The 26,324-nt window shown below is 34.6% G+C and overlaps 1 protein-coding gene across 1 annotated transcript in view; it reads right to left on the reverse strand.

The window, feature by feature from the left end:
• Positions 1–17,496: 17,496 nt before the first annotated feature.
• The window catches only part of LOC145674883 (neurensin-1-like), a 467,202-nt gene continuing 458,374 nt past the window's right edge, over positions 17,497–26,324 (reverse strand). The window contains exon 4 of the mRNA XM_081745130.1: positions 17,497–20,095. Coding sequence (XP_081601256.1) covers positions 19,622–20,095 — 474 coding nt within the window. The 3' untranslated portion in view covers positions 17,497–19,621. The remainder of the gene's footprint in view (positions 20,096–26,324) is intronic.

Here is a 26,324-nt window from a genome sequence, read left to right on the forward strand (position 1 = left end):
GGTATATCTGAAATAATTGCACCAATTTTGACATCATTGTTTAATTGGAGTTTAGCATCTCATTTCTATCCTAATGTATGGAAAACTGTTGTTGTAACTCCAATCCAACAGAAATCCAACGAAAACTGATGAAAGGTTCGTAACTGTATATGGGTTGTAAGTCATCTGTGTACAAGATTTCTTCGGGTGTTCCTCAAGGATCCAACTTGGGTCCATTATTATTTTTAATATATGTGAATGATATTGGTAACTATTTGAATTGTCCTTTTTTACTGTACGCTGATGATCTGAAAATATTTTCTGAAATAACAAGTAATCAGGATCACCTTAATTACAAGCCGATATTACCTCAGTCTGTCAATGGTCTGTACAAAATTTACTTCCCTTGAACATGAATAAAATAAAAAGTATAGCGTTCTCCAGGAAAACGAATATATCGTATTTTTCATATTCAATAAATCAGCATAGAATTCAACCTGTTGCAATTAACAAAGACTTAGGTGTTATGATGGATTCTAAATTACTATTTGACCATCATGTTTCTACCATGGTTTCCAAGGCTAGAAGGAATCTGGGACTCATCAAGTGAGTTGCTAGAGATTTTAAAGACATTACAACATGCAAAATCTTATATTGTGCATATGTTCAATCCCACTTGAAATTTGCTTGTTTAATCTGGGACCGTAATCTCACTAGTATTACTCAAGTTCTGGAGTCAGTCCAGATTTCCTTCTTGGCTTGGTTAAAATATAAATTTAAATTATACGATCTGACTAATAGGGAGATTCTTGCTAAATTGGGTTTATTTGTTCTTGAAGTTCGACGTAACTTAAAGCAAATTAAATTTATTCATGATATAATACATGCTAGACTGAATTGAATATTTGTATATTAAAGTTCCCCTGTATAAATCTAGGGTTTACCGTTCAATATTGTGTAATAGTAAATTAGTTGGTTCTCCTTTATTTATTTGCGTTGACAACATAAATAAAAAATCACTTAAAATTGATTGCTTTGATTCGAATTTTACAGTGCTTAGAAGACAGTTTTTGGATTGTTATATTTAATTAATATTCAAAATGCAACCTTGGTTGTATATTGTCTATTGAATCTTCATTTTCTTCCATTTACCTATATGGTTTGTATTTCTCCATGTGTTTTTTTTTTTACTAATATTTTTCTAATTTGTTTATTTTTATGATCAACATATGTAAATTATTAATAATACATCCTGCTTAATTGAATGTTTACTGAATTGAAGATATGTTTGTAATTTTATTTTATAGTTTAGTTTGTATTCAACTGGTGTTAAAAAAAAATATTTACTTTTTTCTGTATTTGGTTGTGATGACTTCATGTATTTTAATTTCTCTTTATTTTGCTTGTATTTTTCTTGTAACATTTTATTGTACATAATTGTATATATGACCATTATGGCTTTGGCTGTGGTCTCAATCATTTATAATAAATAAATAAATATTATTATTATTGTGTGTGTGTGTGTATGTATGTTGCTACGTTATTTCTAGAGGTGTCCCTCAATTTTACCTATTGCGGGGGAGTATCATCATGAACTAACAAGACAAGAGTATTGAAGGCATACATCAGGAAACTATTACTACAGATATATCTGATTTATACCGTTATGTAAATTTGTTCCCTTACATTTTATCTATTATAATTGTTAAATGTTTAATGTTTACCTGTTCTTCCAGTAACCAGCGGTAACAGAATTGATATCAGAACACTGAACGCTACTATGTTGTCTTAAATACAGGAATATGCAAGACAAAAATACAATGTTGAAACCATATTTTGTAATTCTGTGAGTACACTGAATAAATATAGGGATGGTACTCAATAAATAAATAAAACACATTGATTCAAATGTAAGGATTATAAAGGATTCGAGTGATTGGACAGGAAGAAGAGGATTTACCGTTTTCAGCCATATTGTATCGATGAGTTGTAGATGAAGACACATACGTACTCGTCATATAACTTGTTTTCTTCTTTCTCTGATTTCTTCAAGCGACAAGCGACGTTTTGTTTCTTTTGCGGATCAAACCCGAGCCTCTAATGAGACCTGGTAGTTTTTTTAACTCAGTCATGAAGGCTCTTGTTTCTTTTCTTTAACGAGGGCTACGGCTGGCCGAATTCTCGAAATTCGTGAAACATATTTTGGAGTTGTATTCTAGGGACTTCCACGCTACAAATTCCCTACAGGTTCTCTGCCGTTTCCCTATTAATGTTAAATTATCCATATTTCATGTTATAAGCTTGCTTAAAACACAAAAAATTCTTAAGGATAGACTTTTACAACAATCATCAAAGTACTGAAAGTCTCAGATCATCGTGTTCAGTCACAAGAGAAATATTTAAGCATATATAGCTCTTTGATTTTGCCAATTTTTGAAAACTCACGCATTACATTTGGCCACCATTCATTTTAAAGAAAATCTGAACAGAACAAATGGAATTATTTCTTCATGTAGGCAAGTAAAATATTGAAGAAATATCATGAAATCTATCTTAAATTCAATTTGTCTAAATTTTTCTTTTCTCTTTCCTCTTTTTCAGAAACATTTTGATCAGAATTTCCCACAAAGGTTAAAATATTTAATTACCAATCGTTCACATATTGGTTTATCGATCACATGTTTTTAACGAACTTTCGACATATAGGTCTAAATATTTACAGTTCTGTATGATAATACAGAAGCTGTACAGCAAAGGAGAATGCTCCTGAGGAGGTGCGGGTCATCAGTTCTATTAGCTCAAATGTTAGTCTATATTTTTTCTATAAATTATCATAAATTCTCAAACAAGGGAATGTAGTTGCAGATGAAAACTGACAAGTCCACACGCAACTGTTATGATAAAGGGTTATGCTTTAATGAATAAATAAAAACTCAATCACATCAAACTGATAAAATAGCAACTAGATCAGGTAGAAGGTGAAAGTGGGAGAGAAGAAGGGATTTAACTAAAAAGATTACAATGAGCACTTGCCTTAGCTATTCTTGGTCCTTGTTTACATCGTAGTCGTGATGAATGATGAGTACCTCTTCGAAGTACTGTTCCACTTCCTGGGTGGCAATTGAAGAAACCAAATGGAACTGAATTGACTCTGGATTCTGATGCAGTGAGTGCAGTGAATTAGAAAGTTTGTATTTGAATTTCATTTCACAAGTTTATAGCATCATTACACACACCTGCGTCTGTTTATGTCGAAATAAATGTAAAGCATCCTTTTTAACTTGAGCGTGAAGGGAAATTAATTTTTTCTTCCCCCTAAGATTTTCAGATTGTTAGTTTTAGCTCTCTTAATTTACACCTAATATTGAAAAAGAAAGTTGTTTACTTCAACATTGTTGGATGGTTTTGACGTTCCTATGGTAAATAAAATTAAGATTAATTTAGTGTGATAGATGCACTATTCAAGGACGTCGAGACAAGATGGCGTCAGGATAGGAAGAACCGTCTCGAAATCCAGTTTAATACTATGTTTTGTTTAATACAAGTGTTGTTTTTAGAATATTTTATTTTGGAAACAAATTTTTAAAAAATGTGGACATTTCTGGCGTTACTACTTTTGTATATTCACAATAGTTTAACTGTATAACCACATTGTTTAACATGGACGATTTCGGACTGTATGCCTGCACCATTTTGGTTACAATTTAGGTTGTGACTACAACAATTTTTCGTGCAATCTAATTCTGTTTAATACAATTTTACGTCTTTATAACGATTTATAGTGTAATAGTCGACATAGCTAATGGTTGCGACATTCCTTTATAAAAACCAGAAAGTGATTATACGAACAAGAATGAGAATATGCACTAAGAAGGAACCAACAGCAATGGATAAACGAAAAGACTTAATTCCAACTAAAAGGGAGAAAATTGGAGTTACGTTTGAAATGTTTTAGCTTAAAATAGTGTGAAATACAAGTGAAATGTAATGTTTCTCCCTAAAGTGTAAGAAACATACACAGCAAGTGGACATGAGCAAACCAATATTGCCAAGAAAGTGGCACAATTGCAAAAGACTGGCTAAGGAATAGTCTATTGTATTAAATAACAGAAAGACTGCTCCTAACATCATTAGTTATTTATTGAGTGAGGTGAGATGTAAAATCAGCACACACACACACACACACACACACACACACACACCAAAAAAAAAAAAAACAGTTCGTAGATGACAATATGACTTCGGCTTGCGACCTCGCAGTCCAATAATAATAATAATACAGTGAAACCTCTCTAAAGCGGACAGCCATGGGGAATCAAAAATTGTCCGCTATAGAGAGGTGTCCGCCTTAGAGAGGTTTCAATATTTTCTTATGTAAACTAATAAACAAGGTAATATGCGATTAGAAAAAAAATATTTTTGCATGAATCACGTATTTATGAATATTACCAAAATTTTATTGTACCTGCATTATCTTGCGCCATCCAATTCGAGGCACAACCTTAATAAGATGTTATAGTTCTCTGCATTTTACACTTATCGCTACTTACTACGTTTTCGGTGTATTGCTTTAATTTGTGAGTTAATTACGTCCAGCAATGACTTTTTTTTTTTTTTTTTTTAAAGACAATATGCGTACCCGTGGTTCAAAAATACCAAACTTGTCTTCTGTTTGGTTAGAGATTCCAGCGGGACAGTAGAATGATGTGTCATCCCAAACAGTGCACAACTGTCAATCACTTTTGTTTCTGAAACAGATTGGGTGGGAGTGGAATGCAAGCAAAGGATACAAGGGTGTTGTGAAACAGAGATCCTTCCTCAGAGTTGCTGGACAGAGACCCTTCCTCAGAGTGTGCTAGGAGGCAAAATGTTGTCACACCCACATGTTCTTCCTTGGTGACAGTATGAATTACTAAAAGTGTATTTTTACTGTACTTTTCAACTTGTTTTTAGAGAAAGTGTCCGTAATAGGAGGCAAATAATACCTATAAAAGACAAGAAAGACTGTCCGTGTCCGTATTAGAGAGTGTCCGCTTTAGAGAGGTTTGCCTATATGTTTTCTCCTATTACGGTGTTTGGGGATTACAAAATATGTCCGTTATGGGAGGTGTCCGCTTTATAGAGGTGTCCGTTAGTAGAGGTTTCACTGTAATAATTAAAGAAACACTAGCCACGAAGGAAAAACGTTTGTCTTAGGCCATGAAGCACGACGTTTATACTGCAAATGATTGGTCAAAGTAAGATTACTTGTTTTATTGCTTCATGAATAAATGTATTGAATCGTTGAATTCGAAAACCGGTCATCTCCATCTAAGTTAATTTGAGAGGAGTGACAAACAAAACTAAATTAGTCAATATGCATCTGACATATAGGGCTATTTTCATCTTCGGATCGTAGAACTGACATTTTTCTACTTTCCAAAAACTAAAATAACCCTATATGTCAGATACATACTGATTAATTTAGTTTTGTTTTTCACTCCTCTCAAATTAGCTTCGATGGAGATGACCGGTTTTCGAACTCAACGATTCAATTAATTTCATTCAAACATTTTATAAAGAAAAAAAAAACATGAACGCGAATAACCGAGTCTTATCTTATTTTTAATGTTTTCTTTTAGGTTTGACTCTTACTCATGTTACTTCTAGGTTTGGCTCTTACTTATCTTACTTCTAATGCTTTCTTCTAGGTTTGACTCCTACTTATTTTACATCTACGTTTGGGTTTTACTTATCTTACTTCTAATGCTTTCTTTTATGTTAGGCTCTTATTTATATTACCTAGGTACTTCTAGGTTTGTCTCTTACGTATCTTACTTCTAATGATTTCTTCTAAGTTTGACTCTTACTTATTTTATTTCTGATTCTTTCTTCTAGATTTGGCTCGATCTTACTTCTAATGCTTTCCTCTAGGTTTGACTCTTACTTATCTTACTTCTAATGTTTTGTTCTATGTTTGGCTGTTACTTATTTTATTTTTTAATGTTTTCTTGTAGATTTGGCTCGATTTTACTTCTAATGCTTTCTTCTACTTTTGGCTTTTACTTCTAATACTTTCTTCTAGATTTGATCTCTACTTATCTTACTTCTAGATTTGGCTCTAAGATGAATCGGTGGTGGAAATAATGGAAGGTGGGAAACAATACAAGTGCCGACTCTGTAGAGAGTAATTACTTTCGGAGTTAAACAAGTACACTGTTAAATATCTTGGTAAAGCAATATTATGAAGTGTGATACCACTTATAGGTACAAGAGAATTATATTTTGAGGGTTCTATAAGGAAAGAAATAGTACTCGGAATTAATGGGTAAACGGGTACCTGTCCGCCCCCGCTGATTTATTTAAGTTAGGCATATGCTCTTCAGCACACAATATGCCCATTAAATTACATAATTCAACGTTTTCGAAAATTCCGAATCTTAAGGAAAACAACAGGACATTTTCTACACTATTCAAAATTTGGGTTTTATATTTGTTACACGTAATTCTTCCCGTGCTCAGCACAGATACTTATTCTAGTGTTGATGTAATTTAATGGCCATTTATTTTCTTCTACAGTACTTGCTCACGCGCGAAATGTTGAAAAATTAATTTCATGGATGAACATGTTTCCACATTGTTTTCTGGTTAAGAGTATACATCAGAGACAAAAATGGGGAGAGTTGAGATTTTGTTTAATATGTATGTTCTAACGTACTGTATACATTACGTAATGTAGTGTATACGTATATATTACATAGCTGTAAAGTAAATTTCTTACATTCATACGTAGATGCTCCTTGTCAATAAAATACAAAATTATTGATTTTAAAAAGACAAATACTTTTGGTAAATAGGATTCAAACCCATACCAAAATTAGCAATGGCACACAGCTCCCTGACGATAACCACTAGACTAAGAATATTTGACTCCGCTTTCTCCCTCGTTTGTTTCTGTTACTGTTGTGTTGATGGTGTACCTTCTGCAGCCTTGAACCTGATACAGTATGTTAGTCTTTTTTTACGTTTATCTCTTTTTTTTGTCATATTTTGTGATTGTTTTCCACATGCCACTTATATATATATATTGTATATATATATATATTTGGTAGCAATATCTAGATGGTATATTCCTACTAAAGAGCACGCATGTTGCTCCGTAACAGAATAGGAAGAGAAAATAAATTTCCCTTGTGAACAAACCCAAGGGACGTAAGGATCTAAGTTCAACCTTTTTGATTTAGTCTCTGGAAGGCAGTTTAAGTCAGCGTATCTCAGCCACTGTGTCAGGTGTGTCGCGAGATTTTTAATAATATAATGTCTTCTAAGATCTTCCGCAAAGAAATTATCTTTAAACGAAAAAAAAAAAATATCGCCAGTTGACTTGATTTCACGTTTATATTCGAAGTTTAAAGCTGGAAAGTGGGGCTCAGTGGTAGAGCGTTCACCTCTGGTTCATGAGGTCCTTGGTACGATCCCAGGTCGCGCCAAGTGCACTTTGTGGTAAACAAACAAGATGTGCGTGGGTTTTCTCGGAGTTCTCTCGTTTCCTCCCACTTTCTTCATCCCACCATTTCATTCATTTCTCATCATCACCGTCTCCTTTAGCCTAGCTGGCATAATCATGGGACGTAAAACTTAAATATTTCATTCTATTTCAAAGCTGGAAAATTTGTTTTTAACGTTCTTCATTTTTCTTTCGAAGGAAATACTGGATGTGAGAGTGTATCTATCAAGAGTTCGTCCACGCTTATATATGCTTTGTAAAGATCGCCAGGGACAAATAATCTTACTAGTTATAAGTTTGGTGCCTTCTTATTTTTCTGATGGTAATATATCTTTCTCATATTCCTGCTTAAGAGTCAAGTTTCTTTTATGTTCTAATATGTTTCTATTCAACAGTCTTACGTAATTTTCTTGTGAGACTTGTATCTGATAGTCGTTCCATATTTTTTTTAAAATGTATTGTATGTATTTTTGTGTTTCTTTTTCTTTTTCTTTTCTTTTTTCTTTTTTCCAGCTATGAAAAAATCGCATGCACGGGTATCGCGAAAGTTTGAAACGTACTTTGGTGTGTCCTAAAGGAAAAAAGAGTAGAAACTCCGGTCTAGGTTTTTGTGAACAGAAGTGTACTAGTTGGTGAGAAGCACTGAAAGAAATAATGTTGAGTTAAACCAAGAGCAGTTTAATGAATATTGAACTCTTGAAATTAAATCTGTTCTGTAGTAAGAACAACAGCTTTTCCCATTATATCCTGATTAATGGATTCAGCACACTCAAACTGAAAGAACTGTACACTAAAAGAATTTCCATATTCCTTTCAACACGTTGAGTTTCAGAAGATCGAGGCCACCAATGTACCTAGTAACAGTGTGGAAATTGAATCATTTCGAGGTGGGGGGTGGAGTTAGTGTGTGCCTAAAATATAGGGCTACTTGTACTAGGATACAAATTTCTCAACGTATTGCAAAAATAACTTTTACTCGCAGGAAAATACCCTTGTACAATATGGAAAAGGTTATGATTTCTCGGTTCACAGTTCTCAGCTCTCACAAAAGATTTGAAAAATCAGTTTTTGTAATGTACACTCATGTCCAAAATGATTGTCACATACGGTGTATCTATAACTGTCTTCTTGTAAGAATATAATTTGATAATTATTTTGCAGGGTACTTTTAATACTGATACTATGTGTATAACCGGGAAATGTATATTTGTGGAAAATTTAATAGGAAAAGAATTACAAATACGAAAATTATAATAAAATAAAATGTTGCTAAATAGATAAGAAAGTTTTATTTTCGTTTTATTGTTCTTATTTACTGCTCTTTTGACATGAAATTTACTACAAACATGTCTTTGCCGATTATACACATACTAACATTATAAGAAATACCGGGCGAATTCGTAATCAAATTATATTCCTAGAACAACATATTTATAGACATGCGACAATAATTTTGGACATGAGTGTATATAGCGTATAAAGGTACTTGGATACCTTCTGTGAGAACGTCTCCATAAAGTATGATGGTTTGATGTCATTACCAAGTTCTCCCCTAGAAAACACAAAGGGAACGAGGTTTTGGAGAAGTGTTCAGAGTTGCCTGGGAATTTCCCCCTTTCCTCCCTTCAATTACCACACTGCCTAGTAAACAAAATACGAATATATTTTGTGCTTATGAAATGAAACGAAATATCGTCCCACGATTATGCGCTTTCAGCTAAGGGAGACGATGATTTTAGGCAAGTGAATGATGATGCAAGAATTGGTGGAATAAGAAATTGGGTAGTACTGCGAGAACACCCACAGACTCGATATTGTCCACCACAAACTTACTTGGATGGGGATCGAATCAGGAACCCCACGCACCAGAGGTAAGTGCTCTGCAACTGAGCCACCTTGCTCACCACAAGTGTGCTTCTGTCCAAAGAAAATACGGATTTATTGGATCTACTTACTATTGTACAACCAGTTCCCTTAACTTTTATAAAAGGTTCTTACAGATCCTGCTGCAGTTAATGAACATCCAGATCTAACTGAAATTGACTTACAATAACATTGTGTTTTCTTAATAATATTAATGAACTACGCTAATAGAAACAGTTACAAAATATTTCCTATTTTTATTTAATTTTCAGTACTATTCATTTAAGTTTGTGTAATTTTTGTAAGTATTTGCTAAATAAAGTATCAAATCATATTTATTAGATTAATAGGATCATATTCTGAGTTGACAAAACGGGAGGCCGCGGTGGCTGTGGTAGGGATACCAGGTTTGATCTCAACTCCCGCCAAGTGAATTTTGGAGCTCCTCCATGGCTAAGCGGTTAGCGTATGCGCCTTTGGCGGGGAAGACTTGGGCGGGAGCTCATGTGGTTCGGATTCCACGTTAATCACTAGGTCCACGTCTCATAGTCTTGCTGCTGAAAGAGACGTTAAACTCAAAATCACCGCACCTCACCTCAAAACGACATACAGCGTGGCCACAAAATTCCGTTACCCCTGAAAATAAGTAACATAAGCCACTTAAACGTACGTAAATAATTACACGGAAAGAACTGAATAACATGAACAACAATGCTTTCGAGAAGTTTTATTGAGATAGAAAACATTAAATGTACAAAGGATCAGTCTGTCGGCCGTCATTCTTATGACAAAGAATAATACGCTGCCAGATTCTGTGCAACATCTTGCGGAGCGTTGCAGAAGTACATGAGTGAAAGCTTATTTCGCAGCTTCTGTTAGTTCGGCAGTGGTATCGTACCGGTTTTGTGCAACGTTATGTACCCCCTTTTGAACTCCCATAGCGCATTATCACAGCTGGTGAGGTGTGGGCTTCGTGGTTTCTCTCATGCACCCAACAAGTTGCAATAATACTTCTTCCTTACAGTAACTGGAAGTATCAGCCATCGTCCATACAATCTAAAACAATGGAAAACCTTACATTAGCATTTATAAAGGGGTAACAGAAAAACTTACATTAGCATTTACCAAGGGGTAACGGAGAAACTTACATTAGCATTTATCAAGAGGTAACGGAGAAACTTATTTATGGACACCCTGTAGATTATTTTAGAGGATAGAGGGGATGAGTTTAAATGGTGAAAAATATTAAAAGCGAAATAAAAATTTTACCTTCAAATACAGAGTTTTCGAAATGTAATTATGAATTGTTACTTTAAAAAAAAAAAAAGAAACATTTTGAAGATACTTTTGAGTTTGTTTTGGCTCTCCTGAAAAAGTAATATTTTCAACTTAAGCTCCTATAATCATGCACCAGAAGATTAATGTCTCACATTTTTTTTGTCATAAGTTAATATTTGAACCCTGGCTTAATAGAGCAACTTTCTCAAAAACAGGTATGCTGGACCATTTAGTCTATTCTTAATCGTATTACATTTTATACGGTATTAAGTAAAAGCCGTGGTCATCCAAGCTGACATCGATTCCCAAGCACTTTATCTATGAACTAAGTGTGTCGTGTAAGCATTATAGCTGCAGTTAGGATCTGATGAGTGTCATAAACACGGAATATGATGCTCGGCAGGTGACTGAAAGAATTCCTTTTATGATGCTCTCTCTTGGAAGCCTCTTCTATGGTATTATGAGAGCATTTCTTTTAAATAAGTAATATATGAAAGATTATGAGTTCTTCTCTTTTTCATGGAGACGGAGAAGTCGAGGATTTCCGTTTCATATAGCTAATGTATTGCATTTGAAATTTCAATATCAATAATAAAAAAAACCTCTTGTTGAAAGACGAGAAGATATGGGAGATGGGATGCTTTTTATTGGCGGATGTATTATTGAGTTCTAGATATGAATTTCTACTTCCTAATTTAAGTACCCATTTTTTTTTTTTTTTTTTTTTTTTTTGCGATGCTTAGTAAAATCCTGAAATGTTGTACTCGCACAGAAAATCAAAACCAGAACTATGCGGTTTGAAAATACTCTCACAAATCAATATACAAATTGATTAACATCCTTTGTGTTTAAATATTGTAGTGGGCGTTATGCACACCAAACTATATATATACACACAGGGTGTTCGTGATAAATTTGACAGTTGGTTTGACTCCATATAAATATGCGTTCACGGAGGGTGTTGCTTGCGTTCTTACATATTTCTTCTCTTTGGTTTCAGATACAGCTGTGAAGTCGCAAAGAAATGGAATGGGCCAGTGGAAGCCACCAGAATATTGGAAAAGTTACATGCATCATGATGATTCGCACCGGACACCCAAATTCTGCAATAACGACAGCTGATCAGTGCTCCTTAAACACTGTGAAAGCGATACGAAGTGAAATGCAAAGCCGTGGCTACTAGAAAAGCGCAGAGAAGACGGTCTGATTGCCGCCACACACAGGAATGCATGCAACAATTGTAGGAGCATGTGAAGGAGGACTCCAGCTCACTGCAAATGGGTATGTGAAGCTTTTATTCACCGTTGTGAAGCCTTGGGTGGAAAGAGTGGCTGCTGGACGGCCCTACGTGTGGCAGCAAGACTCTGCTCCCTGCCATACTGCTGGGAAGACCCTAGGAAGACAATTTTTACGATCTCACAGGTCCTGACATCTGGCCCCCAAACTCCCCTGATTGCAATCCTATGGATTATTATGTATGAGGCGTGGTAGAGCAGCTAACCAACTGCACTGCCTGCACCACGAAGACCCAGCTGATCGACCGTATTCAGGAAGTATTTGCAGTTCTCCCTCGAAGGATGACATTTTATAGAATTACGTATACTGTTCTATATATTATAAAGGCCCGATTTACATTACACGTAACTTCAGCAAGTTCTCTACCATATAAATGTTCTGTTATCCCGCACGAGAATAGAACCTTGAAGTACTGCATAGAGCTCTATGTGAAACACAAGCGTTCTTTGAGACAGCCGCTAAAATTCAGTGGTACAGGGCTAACCTCTGGCGCATGGAGTCTCTGGTTCGATTCCAATTCGCGCTATGTGGGTTTTGTGGTGGAAAACATCGTGTGGGCGCGGTTTCGGGGAGTTATCCCGTTTCCTCCTACACAGAGAAAAATCTATTCTCCGGGCAGCGGTATATTATACAAATATACAGTATCCTATTGCTTACTATAGAAATCAGCACGGAGCATACGTTATTCGTATGCTACATAGGCACTGCCCTTAGATGTTACATCATGCCGTTGCAGGATGTCTGACATCTAACAGTTTCCCGTATATCACATGCATATACTTATTTTACCTTCGTGAGCTATATGTTATATACATCCATTTGTATGTGAGATTCTGACCGCCTACATTGTTTCATACGGAAAGTACGTTTAGATGGAACACTTATACAGAAAGTATTATAAAACATGCGTTTTCAGTTATATGTCTGCTGTATACGTTAAGTCCAAAAACGACAGGAATTACGCATGTAACATATCTTTTTAAGTACGCCACCTATAATTTTTTTCCCAGTGTACTTTCTTCATGTCACCATTCCACTCATTATCATCATCTCCGTCTTGCTTAGTCTAAGAGTATAGGGTGGTAAACAACAACAAACAAAAACATTGTTTATGGTGTATTGATTACTGAGATTTAATTTATATTTACTGGTAATTTTATCGTACGTAAAAAAATAAAAAAAAAAAAAAAAAAAAAAACAGGAAGAAACAAATAGATCCTTTCATTAGTGACTGAATTGTGTTGATCGTGTTACGTGGAAAAAGAAAAAACAGGAATCCGATAATTACATTTCGTTGAACTATTCCATTCCTGTCTGCTGGCTCCAAATGGGTACGCAGGAACTCACTCTGACTTCTCTGTGATCCTCTTGTAAACAAGAGCAGTTCGTAACGTGTGCAATGCATTTCTCTTACCCTGGTTTCTTCTTGGTTGTATAGATAAAAACCTGAGGTCTATCTCCTTGAGTCATCCTTCCTTGTGTCTCAGCTTGTAACAAGTGTCCAAATGATTACTGATGACTTCATTATCCAAAGTATATACAGAAGAAGAAATACTAGTGTCGCTTATTACGTCTTCTGTCATAGAAGATTAAAACTTCCTAGTGGTTGATGAACAGTGCAGGTTTCTGGACGCCGTTTATAATAATTACGGCGACGAAAGAAAGACAATTCTGTATCTTTGTTACATAAATGATGTCCTACACAATTTGATAATTCATGTACGTATGTCTCAGGTAAAAAATAGTCATATATGACCTGAAAAAAATCTTTCTGTCGAAAAAATCGCAGCTAATTCTGTAGATTCCTCTGCACAATACTGCTAGATTATGAGTAAAGTGACTTGAGTAGAAAACTCGCTGTCGAAACCTCGCAGCCAGATGCAGACCAAAATCTTGCACGAACAAAATTTCACAGGATGAAATTTCGTATAGGATAGAACTTTGTTAGGACAAAATATCCCAATAACGTTTTCCCAATATATATATATATATATATATATATATATATATATATATATATATATATATATATATATATATATATATATATATATTGCGATGTCTAAACTATTTATGAAGTTGAAAAACAATGTTGTGGAGGATCAGAGTTGTCTTGGGAGGCAGGCAGATTTGAGGCTTATTCCTGGGGTACATCAATTTCATATCACTTCCTTTGTGGCAATCGGGAGAAAATCATCAAATTTCTTCCCAAAAACACATTACAAACCGGATTATTTGGGGGGACAGTCCCCCTCAGTTCCAAGATTGGAGGGGACATGTTCTCTCACCTTCCCGGGATTTGCGCCAGTGCTTACAATTGTTGTTCAAACAATGCATGACACATTTGTTTCATATTGTATACTGTAAATACGTACATTCAAAACTTGAGGTCACTTCGGGCACAATTTCATATTGTTCAATTAAGCTGAATTTTCTCATGGGTTCCTTTGAGCGGATATGGAATTGTTTTAGAGGTGAGACTTTAAAAAATCTCGAAAGTTAAAGAATAAGGATCAATCTAATGTTTATATATTAAACATTACTATATAAGAGCATTATGATTTTAGTGGAACATTGTTTCCAATGTACACTTCGAAAATAATAATTGTTGTAAATAATTTTACATTAAGTTTATCTTTGCGATAAGGGGAAACGAAAGTAGCCTGGTAGTTACTTCCCTCCATAAACACTAACTTGGATTTAAAAAAATCATAGTATATATTCAAAAATTTTAGCTAGTACCGGTTTCCATAGGGAGGGAGTTATGACTCAAAGTGGCGCGCCAATGAGATTTTAGGGGATCAATGGAAAATTAGTTGAAAATAATGAGCAACTTTTAGATGGATAAAATTGTTTTAGTTATTACGAGAATAATACGTTTTAATCAAAGCTGCATCCAGGTTTAAAAAGTAGAGCGTTACAAGTCACAGGTTGAGTAAGATTAGATGCAAGTGTTACTGCATAAATGGATATCAGGTGAATATAGAGGGGTTCATCATTTACCAAATGGGATTGGTAAACTGGTTTAAACTAAAATTACACAACTATGATTTTAGCTAATAACAAAAATAGTATTGTTTTTGTAAAAAGTTACGATGTATTCGATTTTATTAAAACTTCGTATCCATTTTCCTTTAACTTTGAAAAATAAACCTCTATCCATGCTTAAAATCAACCACGACTAAGTGGGTAAAAGGCTGAAAATTTACCAATATCGGAAATTTGAAGGTATACAAAATCTAAGAATGTTCAACTATGATAGACATACGGTAAATAGTATTTTATTTTTATACAATGAATATTATTCTTTACTTTTCGAGGAGAGATTCCCTGAAATTCAGAATTCAGAAATTCACCGAAGAATATGATATTCCTTCCCATATTTTTCGTCATGATTATTCAATTTTAATACAGCATGACGTATACTTTCTTTTAGGTTTCCTATTAGGCCATTCAAAGGAAACAAACTAAATTCTCTATATAAACCAATTGGGTTATAATCAGGGTTAAAAGTGGATCTGAAAAGGAAGGGAGACGAATGACAACACGCCATCTCCCATTCCTATTTTTTCCTTTGTATTTTGTTTAGAAAGTGAGGGGACGTCATAGATATTTTCTGGAAGAAGGGGGAATGGCGTCCGCTCGCGTTTCCTCTGACTTCTATCCCTGATTATAATACAAAAAGGGAGCAGGTATTCGAGCCTGTTAAGTGCTGCTAGTTTGAGCAAAAGATAAAACCAAATGGGATGTGTTCTCTGCTCTTTATTCACACAAAAAAAGATTGCCTACATAAAGACGGACGATACCTGGAACAATGTATGTACTTGTATAATTAGGTAGCCTAACAGGATTGTAATTTCCAAGAATACAACCTCAACATCCCAGAACAACAAGATGTCTGGTGTGTAATACTTTGTGCTTGTCTGTTCTTGAGCCTCTTAACAACGTTAAGCACTTAGAAGCATTACGCATCAGATCACAAAGTCAAGAATAACCACATTATTACAATTAGCATTATTGGAACATTTTTTAGATCATTAAATTCAGAATAAAATATGAACGAAATGGCACTAAAATTTGAACATATTACACATTCTTTTCATTTGTTGTACATATAGCTATGTAATTTTTATTTAGAACAATAAAAACCTTGAACATTAATAGAATACAGATATTTATAACAGTAAATTCCATCACAGTTATAATGTTAATATTTATGCATAACATGATTTGAAGACATATATATATATATGCCAGCACCAACAATTACGCAGACTATCAGTCTTACCATATTAGACATTATATTAGGACATCATAAAATATTCTTCATCTATAACTATCAACAATTTACACTGAATTTTACATGAAACACATATATAAGAATATGGGTAATATCATTTCGTACAGTCGTCATCAATTGTCGGTTGTTTCCACAGTAATGCAATGATATTTGTACCAAAATATATATATAGTTATGTAAATTATGTCTTCAAGCATAAAGTTAGGCCTAATGATCGATTTCGTACCAAATATTGTTCTTGAAATAGGCCTTGCAATAATAATATTGGTAGTGAAATTGATTTTTTGCCGTTCATCTTTCTATATATTTATTTTATTTTTCGCTGTTGTGGTTAAGTCTTTGAAATTCATTGTTGTTACATAATTTCTATATTAACAGTGTGAATACCCTGCACCAACTTTGACTTTTATAGTCCCTTGATTTATATGAATTTTATCCTTTCTTTGACTTGAATTGGATTTAAAATAGTTTGATTTTGCTGATTTCATCTTATTGAGATATACGGTACTTAAATGTTTCTTACTTCCTGAAAATTAAATGTGGTTATAGAGCATATAATTTTAGAAATTTAATTTAAATACAAGGTTAGCCTAAATGACTCATCGGGGTTCAAAGCACTGTCTATTAACAAGTATACGACGTGCAATGCCGGGTGTTACATAGAAAGATAGATACACTAACAAAGTTTAAAAAGCCCGCCTCTTGGTTAGCGTGCAAGCTAAGTGGCAGGCCTATGATGACACTCTATAAGATAGCGGCAATGCAGGAAAACAGTTTTTTGTGTATTAGAATATGCGAAGTGTTCGTCGATTATGAGCGTTCAGCGTGCATTCCTATACAAATACGGAAAAAACTGCACTTGGTCACCAGAGCATTTTGCGTCGGTTTCGCCAGTTTCGTAATACTGGTTATCTGTGTAAAGGGAAAAGACAGAGAACTGCCACATTGTTGGATAGGGCGCACTGGTATGGGCGATGTTCCTCTGTTACCATAGCCCCCCAGGTCACTAGATCCCACGCCATGTAATTTCTTCCTGTGGGGTTATGTTAAGAACAAAGTTTGTGTACCCTCAATGCCAACAACACTCCAAGAACTGCGGGAACGCATCACCGCTGCTGTGACGGACATTGATGGAAACATGCTAGTGAACGTATGGACGGAGCTGGATTACCGTTTGGATGTGTGCCGGGTGACCAAGGGTGCACACATCGAACATTTGTAAAATGTACCAAAATCTTGATGAGCTTATCTATCTTTACATGTATCACTCGTCTTAAAACGTCTTATTCTTGTAAAAAAAAATACCGTGTTTTGAAACCCGATGAATCATTTAAGCTAACGCTGTATATTGTCCAATTTCATTATTGAAAACCCAAGCGACGTTTAAATAGATTTTAAGTAGAAATCAGTAAAATCAATGCATTAAAACAGAAAAAATTCATCATGTAAATCAAGAGCTAAAAAACAATCAATGATGGTACAGGAACTCAAAACTAGTTACTGTAAGAGAACCAGTCCTTCAACCATTTTATGTTTAGAATGGGTACGAAAATTGTAAGAATTATTTAGCAATAAAATATCATAGTTACAACGATATAGTTATTATTCTCTTACAGTAGAAAATATAATTCGTTATATATCTCTTATATTCTCCGCAGAAAATAACAATACATTTTCCAATGTTTGTGTATATATATCTTTATGATGCATACGTGAAGAAATATCTTGTTTGTAACTGCGTTGCTTTCCTAACATATATTTTAACATGCTTCGAATATAATAACAAACTTTTTTTTTTTTTACTTCAAGTATTCTCTAGTTGATCTATTATATGCAGTTTATACAGTTTAAGCGGATGAAAAAATAATATTTCATCTTTAAATTTATAACTATGTGGCTGCTATGTGTTACTTAGTACTTAACTAGTTTCGAAACGTATACACGTATGAGTTTAATCACCTCAGGTTAATGAAAAAGAAATTTTCAACGTGTATTTATTGTAAGGCTTATGGTAATCTCGTAGATTATATGTTTGCTAGCTTCTGACGAAGTGAAGTTTCACCGTACCAATTCTTCTGGATTAATCAACGTTAGTAAATATTCCTTTTCCTGGGACTAGTGTGCAATCAGTAAATTACACGTTTTTATCGTGTAACATTGTTAACCTTATATAAAATTAAATCTTTTGCTAGTAACATGATCTTAATAAATAATTATTTTATGAGATTGAGTAATATTTGAATTGTCTTAAATTGATAATCGTTGTGTACTTTCCTAGTTAACTACGGTTTATTATTGTTAGTATCCGTACATCGTTTGTTAGGTTCGTTAAACGTAAGTAAATAATACTTTTAAGATAGTTTACGTTCGCCTCTCAGAAAACTATATAAATTTGACGTACATAGATGAATTGGATGAATCTTTGCACCTCAGCGAGCAAACTGAGTTTCATTTCTCTAAAGGTATTTCAATATTTACATTTATCTTACTTTTTTAAAACAAATATACTACTCTCTTGTGTCTGAGTAGTATTGGACTTACGTCTTAATAACACGGATGTTCATCTCAAATTATGTTTCCAGTTGGTAATGTTAGAAATTTGTAAATACTACAAAAAAGAATAAAAGTAACATACTATAGTAAAAGTATTAGTAATTCGTCGTCACATACTTGAATATAAATATTACAAACATGATAAAATTAACAATTATTTATTTTGATACTCCGATATGGAAATGCTATTCGATTTAATTGTAATAATACGTAAACTTAATATTCAAACGTTTTTCAGGTTTTATTAAAAATATATTGCAATTAGTTTATTAAAATTAATAAACAGTGATATTTTAAAAATACCAAAATATAATTCTAAATTTTGTACTTACATTTAAGTACCTGACGAAAAAACAAAAAAAAATAAAAATAAAAAAGTTTGCTCATAGCCATGTCTAATTTTGATTTAAAAGTTGGACATAATTAATTAATTAATTAATTAGGAGTCGAAGCTTTCATGTCTATGAGGTTTGTATATTGAGTATTCTTCTCGTTGTCCAAAATAACAATTATTGTATCAAAATACAAATTAATGTGTTTAGATACTAAAATCATATTCAATACATTTGTGATGTCTAGTACTTAATTTTACGTCGATATTATATTTTCATATCTCCTTTTATTATTTGATACTAAACCAAATGTATGAAATGGTGTTTTGATTTAATTTTTAAGTAAATATTAATCTGAACTGGTAATTATGATCCAAAACTTTAAAAAGGTATAAATTAAGCTAAAATGTTTTTAACGCAAGTTTGCTTACTTTTTAAAGGGTCTTTTGTTCATTAGAGTTCAGTCATCTTAAGTCAGGTTTGACATAAACGAAAGGGATTCAAATTTGTTTGACAATTTTTTTTCTTATAAGTTTAGGGTACATCCACTAATCCGGTTTTTGTGATTAGCGCGCTTTTCTCCCAGGTCGGTTGCACAGAGCTGACATGTTCTGTTACGGGAATCCTCTTGTCAGGTAGAGTTCCCTCATCAACTTGTTGGACACTAATCCGGAATGGTTCCACAGTAACCGAATCGTCGCAATAGCTGTACATAAATGTTGGAAACAAAAGAGTTACGAGGAGCACAACGCCACCTGTACAGAAGACGCTTAACCCTATTAATTTACATAAATCCAATTGCTTGTTAAACTGAATCGCTGACTTGTCGAGTATTTCTAGCTGGTTTTCGTATCCCACAATCACATCTCGGAACGGGACGAGGTAACCAATTAATAATATAATTAACCCAACGACCAAGAGGTTAATTCCACCCCATAATCCAGCCTTGAACCAGAAAGAGCTGCATTTCCGTCGTTTTGGGTTGATTAAGTAACGGAATTCTTCATCCTATATCAAAATAGAAAGTAAAATGAAAATGTATAAGTTTAATATATAATATAGTAAGTACAAATACAGAGCACTTACTAATAAGAACTTTATGTAAGTTTTAATGAGTATTTACTTCAAGAAACCATACATAGAGCCACATGTAGCTAACGCAACATGTTTGCTGCTGAGTAACTGACATATATTTTCTTAAGCAGGATAGTTCATCATTAGTAGTTTAATTTAACTGTTAAATAGCCGTATAAAATTGATACGCTATAACAAAATGTAATAACAAAATAGAAATTAAGTAATAATGTTGGAACCAATTACGTACACTTGATGAAATAATATTAGGGTTGCCAACTGATCGATATTTTACTAGCACGGCAGTAAATAATGATACTATTCTGAATAAGGTCAGTGACTGGTACAGACTTCTTACCGGACATATATATAGCGAGTCTTGTTTTTGAAAAGAAATATATTCAAAAGTATCAACTAAAAATATTGATAGTAAGGTATCCAAAGTAATTTTACGTAATAACTTTCATCCCTGATATCTATGTTTTTGTCAATCAATTACAAGGTGATCCCAGATAAACGGGACGGACATGGAAGATGAGAAACCAAAAATGACTACTATGGTAGAAACAGCAACACGCAATTATATTTAGTATTCCATTACTCACACGACAGATCACTGAAAGGAGTACAAGAGTAATTCTGCGACGGATTCAACAAGATTCACCTGCTAAGTCAATCCATACACGAAATCATAAATAAGTTTGAGAAATCAAAATCTGTGCTTGATAAGGAGCATGGATAACTGCGTCGGAAGAGCAACGAAGCGCAAAAGGTAGATATTCACCAACGGATGTTGCCGAGCCCTACTAAGTTAACTAGGAGTTTGTCGCAACAGACGGGCTTGACTTTAGCAACGCGCTGGCGCATCCTGAAGGATCTTAACCTGAAATAATTGCAGGTCATGGTTTGAACATGCTGGACATAAAATGAAATGAAATGAAATTTTTGAGTTTTACGTCCCACGCTTATGCCGGTTAGGCTAAAGGAGACGGTGATAATGAGTAATGAATGAAATGGTGGAATGAAGAAAGTGGGAGGAAACGGGAGAACCCCGAGAAAACCCATGCACGCGGTGTTTGTCCACCACAAAGTTCACTTGGCGGGAGCAGGGTTTGAACCTGAGACCCCTAGCACCAGAGGTGAACGCTCTACCACTGAGCCACCGCGGCCCCCATGCTGGACATACACAGCACTGCACATGGCTACTGCAGGAAATCGAAAGTTAATTTCTTGATCCGAACTTATACTTTATGATGGAAGAGTTACGCAGTATCGGTATATCGAGAAGCATCGACAAATATTCGAACTAAGTTGCATGATGTAAACATTGGATGCAAGATGTAAGATTGCGCGCTGCCCTGTGAGGTGTGCTGTATCTGGGATGAAAATCATTGGGCTAATTTTCTTTGGAGCCACAGTGATGTCAGTGCGTTAAAGTGCCGGCATCTTTGGGCCTTGCTTTTGGCCAGCTTACGTCAGATGAACAACATTTCTTAGGAAATAATGTATTCTGTTTTCAAACTTTAGAGATATATGTATGCATCCAAAGTCCCCTGATATACCCAGTTGCGATTTTTATTGGAGTGTACCACAGTAATCCACGTACCATTAATTCATTCAACAGAACACACGCAATGACATTATTAACATCTAATGATACGAATTATTGCAAGTTGCACTGAACTTGATCAATCTGGTCAACTTTCACTTGAAACATGGCGGTCAACATCTCCAGCAGAATCTGTAGAGACAGCGGAACGGATGTCAGTATGCCTTTTGTTGTTTGGCTACTTGCATGATATCGCCTTACAGGAGAATTTTAAAAGGATGTAAAATGTATTATTGTTAGTGGCAGAATAATAATAGAAATAAAAGAATACCCGAATGTAATTTCTAATTTCTAATTTCTTTCACTGTCTACTTATTGTCCTCATCCGTGAATTTGGAATACTTTCTTTTTAATTTTCAAACTTTGTGTTTCTATAAGTCCTAACTGAGGACACAGTTTGTAACGAACTGAAGGAGATATTTCTTTACACAGTTGCAAATTTAAATAATAGAAGTATTTGTATAAGCATAACCAGTGATAAATTCTCGTGTGACACCAGTTCAACTTTGTATGTATATTTTTATGGGATGTCAACTTCTTTGTTTTGTGAAAATAAAAGGAGATTTATCGACCTTATGACTATTATTAATGAATAAAAATGTTTATATTTAAAGTACTTTGATACACAAAACAGTTATAAAATTATTGTACAATACAGAGATTCTTTATATTTAGTTACAACTTTGGCAGTATCCTGAACTTGGTAATTTCTCCACTAATATACAAATTCTCTGCAAATGTATACGTCTCCCTAAAGAATTGTAAACAAGAATATTTAAATAAAGCACGTACTAGTACCTATGTAATTCCTTAAACCACATGTAATAGTTTTCAAGCCGAGGTGTTTTAAATCGTTATATTTTACATTTACAGCGATTTATAACTCTAAAAGGAGACGTTTCTCGCCCTATATTTATTAGAACTGTTTTCTTTCATTTGATATAGGAAATAACATATCGTAGTTAGGTCATTGGATTTCTAAACATACTGTACAGGCTAAAATATAGTTATCATACTGTGTTTTTAAACTATGCCCTCGATGTGTATGCAAAATATAACACTTTATGTTTAAAGTGTTTGACAAAGAAGAAATGTTTTAAATACGTCCTACTGAAACAGTTTTGAAAATTAATACATTTTGGCCAAAGCAGAACACTTGTTTAAAAATCCTATTTAATTCGTTTCCTTCGCAAATTGTATTTTAAAAGAGATAAAAACATTGTTCTCTTGTAGTCAAAATTCATTTATATGAGTATTGATTTGTAATTCAATTTTCATTTAACCTAAATTATATCGGTCTCTATCATTAAACCATTTGTTATTTGTGTAAGAGAAAAATACAGTGAAAATGTCAGATGCTGGAATAGTCAGAATAAAATCTATCATTTTGTTTAAATCCTGAGCACGAATTCTTTTCTCGTTTGGTTTTGTCATTACATATGCCTATCTTTCCACAGTGTTGCCACCAGTGGGAACTTTATTGCCGTTTTTTTTAATACAGTTGAGTTGAGTTGGGATTACGCTAGAGCATATTATTACTCAATGCTCATGCTTACATAAATATTTCTATTATTTAAAATTTCCAACTTTAAATTATAAAATCACCTTCATGTCCTCGCAAATTGCGTCCTCAGTTCGAATCTATAGAAACTCAAAATTTGAAACATTAACTAAGGCTGTGTCTTTTGCAGTGCATTCTCTATATGTTGTAGACCCTCCTCAAAGCACAGTATAATTAGACACCCTTATCTAAAAGCATATAGGAGTAATGGACCACTAACCAATCAAATCTTTTGAATAGCGAAAAGATACAAATAATTTTGTTAATTGCTATCCTTTTTGGGATTTTAACTCACTGTGAGATGGTTGAATTATTGTAAATTTAAGAAAAACGTAAAAATGCTCAATTATAACTTTACAAGTGCTCACAATCAGCTGTAATCAGTTCATATTGTTTAGGGGATTTTTTTATAGATGCCTTAAACTATATGTTTAGACTGCATGATTGAAAATGAATTATATTAATTGTATGTCATAGTCATAGTACATGAACTCTAAACGAACTAACGCGCAACCCACAAGAAGAAAAGTACTAACAAATGGCAGAAAAACATGTGAAGAAAGGGACATGCTTACATGAAAATCTGTTCTTTAGGGAAGGTAGGATGACTCATCTATAGAGAGAACAACCATGAGACATTCAACATAAGATACATTGTCGTAACTTGAAGCTTTTCCTGGGGGAACAATCATTAATATTTTGAATCCTCTAGTATGTTAAACCGTAACATTTTTTTTTATTAATTCCAGGGGTCTCATTTTGCATTTTACTCAAGTAGGGCCTAGAGCACATTTATGTTTCATCTTAGGAAAATATATAATGTTCAGACACTGTTGCCACACTTGGTACAATTGTACCAAATTCAGCCCTTTTTGTCATTCGTCGGCCCGTTGGTACCACGGTGGCATTTTCAGCCCCTTTTGTGAAAAAGTTGGTACAATTCTACCCAATTCAGCACCATTTAACAAATACATGTCACATTTTCAAAAATGTCAGTAAGACGTTCCCTACATCTCTTTCTTTTGATGTCTTTCATGGAAGGTTCTAGGACCCTGGACCGGTTTTACATTTTTTACAAATGTCAGTTAACTTACCTTATATTCTTCTTACAGTCCATTATCCTTCTTTGGTCATGAAATAAGCGAGAATAAGGTGCAATAACAGTGGTCGGCATGAAAATCCTCCCACGAGGGTGAAAAGGTGTACCGGATAGATTTCGAGAAGCTGATTACGAATATCTCATCGAGAAAGTTCCAGCACGTAAGGTTTTTGTTTTTGGCGGTGTGCTGTTTCCATAATTGACAGAAAAATCGTATTTTTCGTATTTAATATGTGTTTTCCGTGTTTGGAGTGCATAATTCTGAATTTCTATCTTAATCCAAGAACTGTTACTAGGTTATATCCCAGGAACATTCTTTTCTCTAGCTCACGACCCCCCGGAAACGTACCTCCTCCCCTTGGGTTGCAAAGATTTATTGTTCCACACTGTATACACTAAAACCTTCGTAATCAACTTGCGATTACTCGTCGACTCCCTTTTGTCTAGAGACAGATAGATTGTTGAAAAAAGCACCAAGACATACACCACGTTGCCGCGTGAAACAAATATTTCAGTTTCGAGTTGATCTTCGTCTTAGAGGGTGGTGTTACGCTGTGTCTGTGTATACCGTAGGTGAAAAATATTTCTGTGTGAAATATTGGCGTTTGTGTTAAACGAACATGCCGAGAACTTGCAACAATTCGAGAGATTCATTCTGCTACATATGTGGGGAAGTGATTTTCAAGGGACAAAGTAGGCCGTTGTCACCGTTCCTGAAGACAGCCTACCATCTGTACTTCGGGTGTAAAATCGGCAACCAGGATCGCGTTTGCGCTCCGAAACAAAGTTGTAACTCGTGTGCGGGTACTTTCACAGGATGGTTGAAAGGTACACATAAATCGATGCCGTTCGCCGTACCTATGGTTTAGCGCGAGCCCCGTGATCATGTTTCAGACTGTTACTTCTGTCTGACTAATATAAAAGGTTTCTCAAAAAACATGAAGCATAAAATACAGTATCCTAACTTGGAATCCGCGAGGAGACCTGTGAAACATGATGTTTGTCTGTTTGTACCCGTACCACCAGACTCATACACCCTGTGCAGTGTTTCATCTGATGAAGAAGCTGCTTGTGAGGATGTTGCACAATCTTTGAGTACAGAGTCAGATCCTAATTACGCTCCAGTGCCTGACACTAATGAACCACATGTGATAAGTCAGGAAGAGCTGAATGATCTGATCAGAGACTTAAACCTTCTCAAGTCTAAGGCCCTGTTGCTTGCATCACGACTTCAACAATGGAATCTACTAAACCAAGATGTGAATATATCGATGTATAGGAAAAGAAAAGTGAGCCTAGTTCCTAATTTTACAAAGGATGGTGATTTGGTGTATTGCAGTGACATTCCATCGCTTATGGGACAACTGAAGTTGAACTACAACACTGAAGATTGGAGGCTATTCGTAGATTCCTCTAGGATAAGTCTCAAGGCAGTGTTACTACACAATGGCAATGAAAAGAAAACCATCCCTATTGCTCATGCTGTAGATATGAAAGAAACATACAAGAACATGCGAAACCTATTGCAGAAAATAAAGTACGAACAGTTCCAGTGGTCTGTATGCGCTGACCTTAAGGTTATTGCCATCCTCACCGGCTTACAAGGAGGTTACACAAAGCACTTCTACTTCTTCTGTCATTGGGATAGTCGAGCCAAAGATCAGTACACCATCACAAAATGGCCGCCAAGGAAGCAACTGGTTTCTGGGGAGATGAACGTGGCTAATAAATGTCTTGTGGATCCGGAGAAAATATTCTTACCACACCTTCATATCAAATTAGGGCTCATGAAGGTCTTCGTCAAGGCTCTGAACCGGGATGGTGAAGCATTTAATCATCTCAGAAAACTATTTCCAAGACTCAGCGAGGCCAAGGTGAAAGAAGGTGTTTTTAC

The sequence above is a fragment of the Thermobia domestica genome, chromosome 18 (genome assembly GCF_964235325.1).
Source record: "Thermobia domestica chromosome 18, izTheDome1.hap1.1, whole genome shotgun sequence".
Classification (NCBI taxonomy): Eukaryota; Metazoa; Arthropoda; class Insecta; order Zygentoma; family Lepismatidae; genus Thermobia; species Thermobia domestica.